The sequence below is a fragment of the Salvelinus sp. IW2-2015 genome, linkage group LG13, assembly GCF_002910315.2.
Source record: "Salvelinus sp. IW2-2015 linkage group LG13, ASM291031v2, whole genome shotgun sequence".
Lineage (NCBI taxonomy): Eukaryota > Metazoa > Chordata > Actinopteri > Salmoniformes > Salmonidae > Salvelinus > Salvelinus sp. IW2-2015.
In genome coordinates, this window is record NC_036853.1 from 39223060 (window position 1) to 39235500 (window position 12441).

At 45.0% G+C, this 12441-nt stretch overlaps 1 protein-coding gene across 1 annotated transcript in view; it reads right to left on the reverse strand.

Annotated features, from left to right (window-relative positions):
* Nucleotides 1-2629: 2629 nt before the first annotated feature.
* The window catches only part of LOC111971243 (rho guanine nucleotide exchange factor 18-like), a 49556-nt gene continuing 39744 nt past the window's right edge, over nt 2630-12441 (reverse strand). Inside the window, exons 16-19 of the mRNA XM_070446002.1 lie at nt 11218-11265; nt 10692-10877; nt 10258-10465; nt 2630-3119 (exon numbers count right to left, since the gene is read on the reverse strand). Coding sequence (XP_070302103.1) covers nt 3115-3119; nt 10258-10465; nt 10692-10877; nt 11218-11265 — 447 coding nt within the window. The 3' untranslated portion in view covers nt 2630-3114. The remainder of the gene's footprint in view (nt 3120-10257; nt 10466-10691; nt 10878-11217; nt 11266-12441) is intronic.

A 12441-nucleotide genomic window follows, 5' to 3' on the forward strand; every position in this document is an offset into this window, starting at 1 on the left:
CCGCACAGTGCCTCAGGGCATTGTTGAGGTGGCACTGGCGCTCCTTTCTCTCAGGTGGGGTGGAAATGCTGAGGATGTGCTGCCGGGAGCTGGTCAGCACAGTTGCCTCCCAGATCGGCTGGGGGGGTGTGACCAAGGGCACGTCGGCCAGCGACTTTTGGCTAACCCTTTGGAGCGGCAGGCACATCAATACACTAGAGCTCCAAGCTGTATTGCTGGCCCTGCGGTCTTTCCTTCCACATCTGAAGGGAAGACATGTCCTGGTGAGAACGGACAACACCACAGTGGTGGCTTACATCAACCATCAGGGTGGACTGAGGTCCCACCATCTCCATCTTATAGCACGGGAGTTCCTTCCCTTGGCATGGTTGCCAAGAAAGCGATTAGTTTTACTAGATTCTTAAAATGTGACGCAGCATTTGTGTGTTGGAGTAAATTGTATTTCTTAATTGACCTACTGTTTCGATCATAAGCCACTGTAATCAATGGGGGCTCAGGGTGGTACCATTCTGCTCATCTGATGAAGGTGCAAATAGATCAGATTCAAACTTTGAAGACCGAGATCGAGTCATTGAAGGCAGACCAGCAAAAAGAGAAACATTATCTGAGGGCAGAGATACGGGTGACAGCTGATGCTTTGGTCCAGAGCCAGGCGGCATTGGCGGAGAGTAAGGCGGAGAATGACGCTTTGAAGAGGGCGAGGAACAAGATGGAGTCACAATCCATGCCAGTCACACCTGTGAGCTCTGGAACTCCACCTCTGACAGGCAGAGTCAACATACCTGGTTGGTTCATCAGGTCGTCGGTTCACCCAGACATTTCCATTCCTCTTCTGACAACAGAACCTGACCAACTGCTCAACAGGCACAGCAAGGGCCGTCCGGACCATTATGCTGTTCTGCTATAGCCAAATGCAGGTGGCTTACAACCGGTGCCTGGCATCTACTACCATACCCCGTTCAAAGGCACTTAAATCTTTTGTCTTGCCCTTTCACCCTCTGAATGGCACACACTAACTAGCATTAATGGTAACAGTCGTAGACACTTAAATAACGTGCCATAGAATTCTGCGGCACTATGCAAGCTGTCCTGCAGTACACTGCAACTTTTAAAGGACAAACCACTGTAAGAATGCTGCTCATTACTATAGCTCAGCATTCAACACCATAGTACCCTCCAAGCTCAATATTAAGTTCAAGGCCCTGGGTCTGAACCCCGCCCTGTGCAACTGAGTCCTTCCTGACGGGCCGCTTCCAGGTGATTAAGGTAGGAAACAACACCTCCACTTCGCTAATCCTCAACACTGGGATCCCACAAGGATGCGTGCTCAGCCCCCTCCTGTACTCCCTGTTCACCCATGACTGCGTGGCAACGCACGTCTCCAACTCAATTATCAAGTTTGGAGATGACACAATAGCAGTAGGCCTGATTACCAACAATGACAAGACAGACTACAGGGAGGAGGAGGGTGAGGGACCAGGAAGTGTGGTGCCTGGAAAATAACACATACAGCACCCGATGTCACAGGAAGTCCAAAAAGATAATCAAGGACAACAACCACCCAAGCCACTGCCTGTTCACCCCGCTATCATCCAGAAGGCAAGGTCAGTACAGGCGCATCAAAGCTGGGACAGAGAGACTGAAAAACAGCGTCTAACTCAAYGTCATCAGACTGTTAAAAAGCCATCACTAGCACATTAGAGGTTGCCCTTTATACATAGACTTGAAATCACTGGCCACTTTAATAATGTATACATATTTTGCATTACTCATCTCATCTACTATATTCTATCCTATTCTACTGTATCTTATTCTACTTAGTTTATGACTAAGATACATTGCTCGTCCAAATATTTATATATTCTTAATTCCTTTACTTTAGATTTGTGTGTATTGTTGTGAAATTGTTAGATATTACTTGTTAGATATTACTGCACTGTTGGAGCTAGAAACACAAGCATTTCGTTACACCCGCAATAACATCTGCTAAACACGTGTATGTGACAAATACATTTGATTTGATCCAGTCGTGTAAGACACACTGGAACTCGGTCTGTGACATGTTTGAGAGGTTGGTGGTGCAGTGGTGGGCAGTGACAGACGTGCTGTCCAACCGGACCGCCACCAAGCTGCATGAGACCAGGACTCTCGAGCTCCCAAAAAACCACTGGCAAATAATGACAGAGATCAAGTATGTCTTGGCAACCCTAAAATGAGCAACCACCACCATGTCATCTGAAAGGTGTCCATCTTCAACATATACCCCATCACATTCAGGCTCCTGCAAACACATCTCCTCTGCGGAAAGGATGACAGTTCCTCGGAAAACACATGCAGGTATTAATGTATATTAAAATTAGGCTATATTGTATGTAGGTTAATACAGTGTTGTTAAAATTAGCATATATTGTAGGATAATAGTAGCCAAATGTTGTTCCTGTCATTGTCTTATTGAGAGTATTAGAATAAACAAAACCATTCATTTTTTGCATATTTATGAAAAATCTTTTTGAAGAATAGGATATGCAAAATTGTATAATATTTTTTTCAAAAATCCTTTAATAGSGAACTGAAATAGCAAATGTTTTAATTTAGAAAATGAAATGAAAGGTTTTACAATTGGCTGCTTCTCAATGAAAATYTCTGTTCTTCGTACGCATGCAATTCACACAGGAGTAGGTTATCAGGGGAACCATTATTTTATTTAGTCAAGTTAATCTGCCAGGGTTCTAAAAAGGAGTAAAAATGTGCATTTCAATTTACGAAATGTCTGATCAATTTTATTCAAATCGTCAAAGAAAKTTGTCCCTCAATTACAACAAAATTCTATGTTTATAAATCAAATGCATCAAAGGAATCAAAACCATAGCCTTAATAATATGTAGGCCCAATTGAAGCCTCTAAATATAGGTTATCACTTCACAAAGCCGTTTCGAATGCCAACATCAGCGAATGCAATGCCGAACCTGGGCCGGGATTCATCACCTTGGAATCGACAGCGCCTCAAATGCAGCGCCAAAGATAATCCGAAACAGGTATAGTCAGCGGAGCTCCGTGGTGAATGGAATGAACGGAAAGCGCCTCCATCTTTTATTTTCTATAGGTCATGTCATTTTACTCTGTGGAAGAAAAAAAAAACAGTTAATGAGGGTCGGTTAGTCGGCAGCAAAATTGACAGAAATTCGCATCCCCATCTTTCAATGATTTTGTCTGTAATGTTATTTAAATTGCYTGTCGAACCCCAGGAAGACTAAAATCAAATCATATTTGTCACATGCGCCAAATACAATTGATGTAAACCTTACCGCTTACTTACAAGCCCTTAACCAACAATGCAGTTAACAAAAATATTTACTAAATAAACTAAAGTAAAACATTTTTTTTAAAGTAACATTAAAATAACAATAATGAGGCTATATACAGGGGGTACTGATACCAAGTCAAGGCCTTCCTCTGACACCGCCTAGTATATAGGTCCTGGATGGAAGGAATCTTCACGCCAGTGATGTACTGGGCTTGTAAAGCAGTACCCTCTGTAGCYCCTTACGGTCGGATGCCGAGCAGTTGCAATACCAGGCAGTGATGCAACCGGTCAACTTTTTGAGGATCTGGGGACCCATTCCAAATCTTTTCAGTCTCCTGATGGGGAAAGGGAGTTGTACTGCCCTTTTCATMACTTTCTTGGTGTGTTTGGACCATGATAGTTTGTTGGTGATGTGGACACCAAGGAATTTGAAACTTTCGACCTGCTCCACTACAGCCCCATCGATGTGAATGGTGGCGTGTTCGGCCCTCCTTTTCCTGTAGTCCACGATCATCTCATTTGTCTTGCTCATTTTGAGTGAGAGGTTGTTGTCCTGGCACCACACTGCCAGGTCTCTCTGACCTCCTCCCTTTAAGCTGTCTCATCGTTGTCGGTGATCAGGCCTACCACCGTTGTATCGTCAGAAAACTTAATGGTGTTGGATTCGTGCCTGGCCATGCAGTCGTGGGTGAACAGAGAGTACAGGAGGGGACTGAGCACACACCCCTGAGGGGCCCCGTGTTGAGGATCAGCGTGGCAGATGTGTTGTTGCCTACCCTTACTACCTGGGTGCGGCCCATCAGGAATTCCATGATCCAGTTGCAAAGGGAGGTGTTTAGTCCCAGGGTCCTTAGCTTAGTTATGAGCTTTGTGGGCACTATGGTGTTGAACGCTGAGCTGTAGTCAAGGAATACCATTCTCACATAAGTGTTCCTTTTGTCCAGGTGGGAAGGGAAGTGTGGAGTGCGATTGAGATTGTGTCATCTGTGGATCTGTTGGGGCGTTATGCAAATTGGAGTGGGTCTAGGGTTTCTGGGATAATGGTGTTGAAGTGAGCCATGACCAGCCTTTCAAAGCACTTCATGGCTACAGACACGAGTGCTACGGGGCGGTAGGCAGGTTACCTTCGCTTTCTTGGGCACAGGGACTATGGTGGTCTGGTTGAAACATATAGGTATTACAGACTCGGCCAGCTGGTCCGCACATTTTTATTTCACCTTTATTTAACCAGGTAGGCTAGTTGAGAACAAGTTCTCAACTGTGACCTGGCCAAGATAAAGCAAAGCAGTTCGACACATACAACACAGAGTTACACATGGAATAAACAAACATACAGTCAATAATACAGTAGAAAAAAAAGTCTATATACAATGTGTGCAAATGAGGCAAGATAAAGGAGGTAAGGCAATAAATAGGCCATGGTGGCGAAGTAATTACAATATACCAATTAAACACTGGAGTGATTGTGCAAGTAGAGATACTGGGGTGCAAAGGAGCACGATAAATAAATAAATAAATACAGTAAGGGAATGAGGTAGTTGGATGGGCTATTTACAGATGGGCTATGTACAGGTGCAGTGATCTGTGAGCTGCTCTGACAGCTGGTGCTTAAAGCTAGTGAGGGACATATGAGTCTCCAGCTTCAGTGATTTTTGCAGTTCGTTCCAGTCATCGGCAGCAGAGAACTGGAAGGAAAGGTGACCAAAGTAGGAATTGGCTTTGGGGGTGACCAGTGAGATATACCTGCTGGAGCGCGTGCTACGTGTGGGTGTTGCTATGGTGACCAGTGAGCTGAGATAAGACGGGGCTTTACCTAGCAAAGACTTGTAGATGACCTGGAGCCAGTGGGTTTGGCGACTAGTATGAAGCGAGGGCCAGCCAACGGGAGTGTACAGGTCGCAGTGGTGGGTAGTATATGGGGCTTTGGTGACAAAATGTACGGCACTGTGATAGACTGCATCCAATTTGTTGAGTAGAGTGTTGGAGGGTATTTTGTAAATGACATCGCCGAAGTCGAGGAATGGTAGGATGGTCAGTTTTACGAGGGTATGTTTGGTAGCATAAGTGAAGTATGCTTTGTTGCGAAATAGGAAGCCCATTCTAGATTTAATTTTGGATTGGAGATGCTTAAAGTCTGGAAGGAGAGTTTACAGTCTAACCAGACAACTAGGTAAAGTCAGAACCGTCCAGAGTAGGAATGCTGGACAGGCGGGCAGGTGCGGGCAGCGATTGGTTGAAGAGCATACATTTAGTTTTACTTGCATTTAAGAGCAGTTGGAGGCCATGGAAGGAGAGTTGTATGGCATTGAAGCTCATCTGGAGGTTAGTTACAACAGTGTCCAAAGAAGGGCCAGAAGTATACAGAATGGTGTCGTCTGCGTAGAGGTGGATCAGAGAATCACCAGCAGCAAGAGCGACATRATTGATGTACACAGAGAAGAGAGTTGGCCCGAGAATTGAACCCTGTGGCACCCCCATAGAGACTGCCAGAGGTCCGGACAACAGGCCCTCCGATTTGACACACTGAACTCTATCAGAGAAGTAGTTGGTGAACCAGGCGAGGCAGTCATTTGAGAAACCAAGGCTGTTGAGTCTGCAGATAAGAATGTGGTGATTGACAGAGTCGAAAGCCCTGGCCAGGTCGATGAATACGGCTGCACAGTAATGTCTCTTATCGATGGCGGTTATGATATCGTTTAGGACCATGGTCGTGGCTGAGGTGCACRCATGACCAGCTCTGAAACCAGATTGCATAGCGGAGAAGGATTCAAAATGGTCAGTAATCTGTTTGTTATTTTGGCTTTCAAAGACTTTAGAATGGCAGGGTAAGATAGATATAGGTCTGTAGCAGATTGGGTCTAGAGTGTCTCCCCCTTTGAAGAGGGGGATGATCGRGGCAGCTTTCCAATCTTTGGGAATCTCAGATGATACGAAAGAGGTTGAACAGGCTAGTAATAGGGGTTGCAACAATTTTGGCAGATAATTTTAGAAAGAGAGGATCCAGATTGCCTGGCTGATTTGTAGGGGTCCATATTTTGCAGCTCTTTCAGAACATCAGCTKRCTGGATTTGGGTGAAGGAGAAATGGGGGAGGCTTGGGCGAGTTGCTGTGGGGGGTGCAGGGCAGTTGACCGGGGTAGGGGTAGCAAAGCATGGCCAGCCATAGAAAAATGCTTATTGAAATTCTCAATTATAGTGGATTTATTGGTGGTGACAGTGTTTCCTAGCCTCAGTGCAGTGGGCAGCTGGGAGSAGGTCCTCTTATTCTCCATGGACTTTAGTGTCCCAGAACTTTTTTGAGTTTGTGCGACAGGGTGCAAATTTCTGTTTGAAAAAGCTAGCCTTAGCTTTCCTAACTGCCTGTGTATATTGGTTCCTAACTTCCCTGAAAAGTTTCATATCACGGGGGCTATTCGATGCTAATGCAGTACACCACAGGATGTTTTTGTGCTGGTCAAGGGCAGTCAAGTCTGGAGTGAAGCAAGGGCTATATCTGTTCCTGGTTCTAAATGTATTAATTTATTTAAGATGGTGAGGAAGGCACTTTTAAAGAATAACCAGGCATCCTCTACTGACGGGATGAGGTCAATATCCTTCCAGGATAACCGGGCCAGGTCAATTAGAAAGGACATGCTCTGAGTACACGACCTGGTAATCTGTTTGGCCCCCYCGGCCTTGTGAATGTTGACCTGTTTCAAGGTCTTGCTCACATTGGATATGGAGAGCGTGATCACAAAGTCGTCCGGAACAGCTGGTGCTCTCATGCATGCTTCAGTGTTGCTTGCCTCGAAGCGATCATAAAAGGCATTTAGCCCGTCTGGTAGGCTCACGCCACTGGGCAGCTCGCGGCTGGGTTTCCCCTTTGTAGTCCGTAATAGTTTGCAATAGTTTCCAGCCACATCCGACGAGTGTCAGAGCCGGTGTGGTAGGATTCAATCTTAGCCCTGTATTGACGCTTTGCCTGATGGTTGATGGTTTGTCTGAGGGCATAGCGGGATTTCTTATAAGCGTTCTTTAGTGTCCCGCTCCTTGAAACGGCAGCTCTAACCTTTAGCTCAGAGCGGATGTTGCCTGTAATCCATGGCTTCTGGCTGGGATATGTACAGTCACTGTGGGGACGATGACATCGATGCACTTACTGATGAAGCAGGTGACTGAGGTGGTATACTCCTCAATGCCATTGTATGAATCCCGGAATATATTTCAGTCTGTGCTAGCAAAACAGTCCTGTAGTGTAGCATCCGCGTCATCTGACCACTTACGTATTGAGCAAGTCACTGGTACTTCCTGCTTTATTATTATTATTTTATTTATTTAACCGTTTATTTAACCAGGAAGGGCTCATTGAGATTTAAAACCTCTTTTTCAAGAGCGTCCTGGCCAAGATTGGCAGCACCAAGTCATTACAAAAATTAAAGACAAACAACATGAAAAACTACAAGTAATCTAATAAAAACCATAGAATTCACAAGTATAACAGTATAACAAAATCAAAAACAGCTAATTAAAAACATTGACATGTCAGGGAATCAGTCTCAAGATCATTCATCAGTGATTTAAAAATACCAATCGGGACAAGTTCTTCCAGTTTAAAAGTATTTTGTAAGGCGTTCCAAGAKGATGGCGCAGAGTACATAAAAGCCCTTRTACCAAATTCAMTTRGGACATTTGGWACAGTTAGCAGGATAAAGTCCAGTGAACGAAGAGAGTACCCACCACATTTCTGAACAATAACAATGCCCAAATAAAAAGGTAGTAAACCCAAAATGGCTTTGTAAATAAAAGTATACCAGTGACTGAGCCTACAAGTGACTAGAGAAGGCCAGACAACCCTGGTATACAAAGTGCAGTGGTGCGTAAGGGTTTTGCAGTTTAAAATAAATCTCAAAGTGCCATGGTAAAGGGTGTCAATTGATCTCAAACACTGAGCGGAAGCATTCATATATAAAATATCCCCATAGTCTAGTAAAGGCATAAATGTAGCTGATACTAGCCTTAGAGAGATCAATAGAAAGTGAGACACAGTGCTGTTTTTTGTCAAGGGCTTCAGTGATATCATTTAAAACCTTCATGGCTGCTGTAATTGTGCTATGCTTCTTCCTGAAGCCCGATTGGTACATTGATAAAATAGAGTTAGTAAATAAAAACTATTTTAGCTGTTCACTCACAAGGGTTTCAAGTATTTTCACCAGGGGTGACAGCTTTGAGATTGGCCTATAATTATTTAAAAGAGTTGGATCTCCCCCTTTTAAAAGTGGTAAAAGCGAGGATCCAAAAGATCAGGACCTGCAGGCTTTCTCTGATCTAAGGATTTCAGGGCTTTATGTACCACCTGCACTGAGAATGGCAAAAAGCTAAAAGTTTGACCAGCTCTCACTGGTTCATCCACACAGGGTTGTACAGAGACAGAGGACACTGAATCAAACAGCCTACCAGATGATACAAAGTGCTCATTGAAACAATTCAGCATTTCAGTTTTGTCATATACAGCAACAGAGTCCTTCAAAACACATGACGGTAATTCATTAACATAGTTTAGTTTTTGCTTTTAAACAGGAATCAGGAGGATAGAATTATGGTCAGATTATCCAACTGGATTGCGAGGGAGAGCTTTGCACACGTCTCTGTGTGTGGAGTAAAGTTGGTGTAGAGTTTCTTTTCCTCTGGTTGTGACATGCTGGTAGAAATGAGGTAAAACGGATTTAAGTTTGCCTGCATTAAAGTCCACYGCCACTAGGAGTGCCGCTTCTGGATGAGCATTTTCTTGTTTGCTTTTGGTCTTACACAGCTCGTTGAGTGTGGTCTTAGTGCCAGCATCGGTTTGTGGTGGTAAATAGATGGCTACGAAAAATATAGATGAAAACTCTCTTGGTAGATAGTGTTGCCTACAGSTTATTTTATTTATTTAACTAGGCAATTCAGTTAAGTACAAATTCTTATTTACAATGACTGCCTACCAAAAGGCAAAAGGCCTCCTGCGGGGACGGGGGATTAAAAATACAAATAAATAAAATAAAAATCTAGGACAAAACACACATCACGACAAGAGACAACACAACACTACATAAAGAGAGAACTAAGACAACAACATAGCATGGCAGCACCACATAACACAGCATGGTAGCAACACAACATTACAACAGCATGGTAGCAACATAACATGGCAGCAGCACAACATGGTAGATGGTAACTTGGTTGCTTATCATGAGTGACTCTACCTCAGGCGAGCAATACCTCTAGAATACCTTAATATTAGACATCGCGCACCAGCTGTTGTTGACAAATAGACACACCCCTACCCCTCGTCTTACCGGACGTAGCTGTTCTGTCCAGCCGATGCACAGAAAACCCAGCCAACTGTATATTATCCGTGTTGTTGTTCAGTAACGACTTGGTGAAACGTAAGATATTAGTTTTTAATGTCCCGTTGTTAGGATAGTCTCGAACAAAGCTCATCCAGTTTATTCTCCAGTGATTGCACATTGGCCAATAGAACGGATGGTAGAGGCGGGTTACCCACTCGCCCACGAATTCTCACAAGGCACCCTGATCTCCGCCCCCTGTATTATCCTTCTTTTCTTCATGCGAATGATGGGGATTTGGGCCTTGTCTGGAAGCATTATTATATCCTATATCCCTCATTATAGAAAAAAATCTTCTTCCAGTTCGAGGTGAGTAATTGCTGTTCTGATATCCAGAAGCTCTTTCGGTCATAAGAGACGGTAGCATCAACATTATGTACAAAATAAGTTACAAACAATCAGCGGCAGGTGAGAGCATTGGGCCAGTAACCAAAAAGTTGCTGGATCGAATCCCCAAGCTGACAAGGTAAAAATCTGTCGTTCTGCCCCTGAACAAGGCAGTTAACCCACTGTTCTCCGGTAGGCTGGCATTGTAAATAAGAATTCTTAACTGACTTGCCAGGTTAAATAAAATAAAAACATCGTCACCCACCTCGATTGTCTTGCTCCAGGTGTTCCTTCTTCACGTTGRGGGTCGACTCCCTCAGTCTCTCCAGATCCTGTTGGCACATCTCCCTCTGTCTCTCCAGCTCCTCTCTCTTCTCCTCCAGCCTCCTGCACTCCTCCTCTCTCTGCCTCAGCCTGTCCTCTGCGGCCTCTGCCTGCAACCGGTGGCTTTCCCGCTCCCTCTCCCAACGAGCCTGGGTAGAAACAAGATTCAACTTGACTAAATGCAGACTGGAATAATTCTGCATTAAGTAAAAGTCATAGGGTGAGTTTGAGGTCGTCTTGTTTTATCGGGAATTATCATGATCGTATTAATGTGGTTCCCTTTTACTAGTACTATGAGATTTAATGATCTACATAGTGCAATTGTAATGAAGACGACCTGGAGGGCGACCATAAATCTAATTTCGACAATCTCACCTGCTCCTGTCGGTGCAGTAATTTCAACTTGTGGAAGCTGGCCAGCTCCTCCCTCTGCAGGGCCAGCGTCCTCTGTTTCTCCTGCTTCAGGAGCACATTGCCGCGGTGACGGCCGGGGAAGGAGGCACGCTCAGTGAGGGAGGTGCGCTGCAGCTTGATGTGGCTGTCTTGCTGGGTGATAATGGCCTAAAGGGGGAGGGGAGACCGGAGGAGGAGATACGTGGGTCAAATTCTGGAAAGCATGAGGCTTGTGGTCAGACTATGAGTAACCAAAAGGCTAGTCTAGTAGTCTCCATATGATGTCATTTGATCATTTTCATTGACATGCAGACAGACGGGGTCTGGCGTCTCGCATTGGTAAGTGTGGAAGACCGCAGTCCGATTGATTGTTCATGGCCCAGTCACGCACAGACACACAAAGGGTTGGAGCAGAGCCACATGCTGGAATGAGCATGGAAGTGGATGTGGAGAGGTTGTTACTGAGGGTATCTAGGGAAACGCGAGTGAGCAGTGTTGTTTTGTTCACCTGCAGGCTGTAGAGTCTCTGAGACAGCATCAACACCAGGTCAAAGAACTAGGGAGACCGAGACAGGAACGGAAAGAGAAGATCAAAATACAACTCTAGGTTTGGACACTATGGGATTGTACACCTGTGAGAGTATGCAGGTCATGGAAGAACTGGGACATTTCCAGCTTCAAGGAATTTTGTACAGATCCTTGCGACATGGGGCCGTGCAATATCAAGCTGAAACATGAGGTGAAGGCAGCGGTGAATGGCACGACAATGGGAGGGCCAGGGGATCTCGTCACAGTATCTCTGTGCATTCAAATTGCCATCGATAAAATGCAATTGTGTTTGTTGTCCGTAGCTTATGCCTGCTTATACCATAACCCCACCATGACATCAGCAAACCACTCGCCCACAGGACGCCATACACGCCATCTGCCCGGTACAGTTTAAACCGGGATTCGGCCGTTAAGAGCACACTTCTCCAGCGTGCCAGTGGCCACCAACGCCAAACTGCAGTCAGGTAAAGACCCTGGTGAGGACGCCGAGCACGCACGCCGAGCACGCTAAACGTTTTCTGACAGTTTGTGCAGAAATTGGTTGGTTGTGCAAACCCACAGTTTCATCAGCTGTCCGGGTGGCTGGTCTCAGATGATCCCGCAGCCGGATGTGGAGATCCTGGGCTAAGGTGGTTACACGTGGTCTGCGGTTGTGAGACTGGTTGGACTTACTGCCAAATTCTCTAAAATGACGTCGGATGCAGGTTATGGTGAGAAATTAACATTTAATTTACTGGCAACAGCTCTGCTGGACATTCCTGGAGTCAGTATGCCAATTGCACGCTCCCCCAAAACTTGAGACATCTGTGACATTGTGTTGTGTGACCAAACTGCACATTTTAGAGTGGTATTTTATTGTCCCCAGCACAAGGTGCACCTGTGTAATGATCATGCTGTTTAATCAGCTTCTTGATATGCCACACATGTCAGGTGGATGGATTACTCTTTCATTACTAAGTAATGACAGCGTAAAGTAGCTTTTGTTCTGTCCCCATTCGGAATACTGGGTCTATTTATCTGGAAATACTGGTACAGTTCGCTACCTAACTAACAGTTCAGGTTGAGAGTAGCCCTGAAGAACATTTCTGAACGACCTGGTGTGATGCTCTTATCACTGTTTACTCAATATAAGCTACACTGCTGGCCCTGTTGTGGGGACAGGGAGTGTGTTGCCCTGGTCACC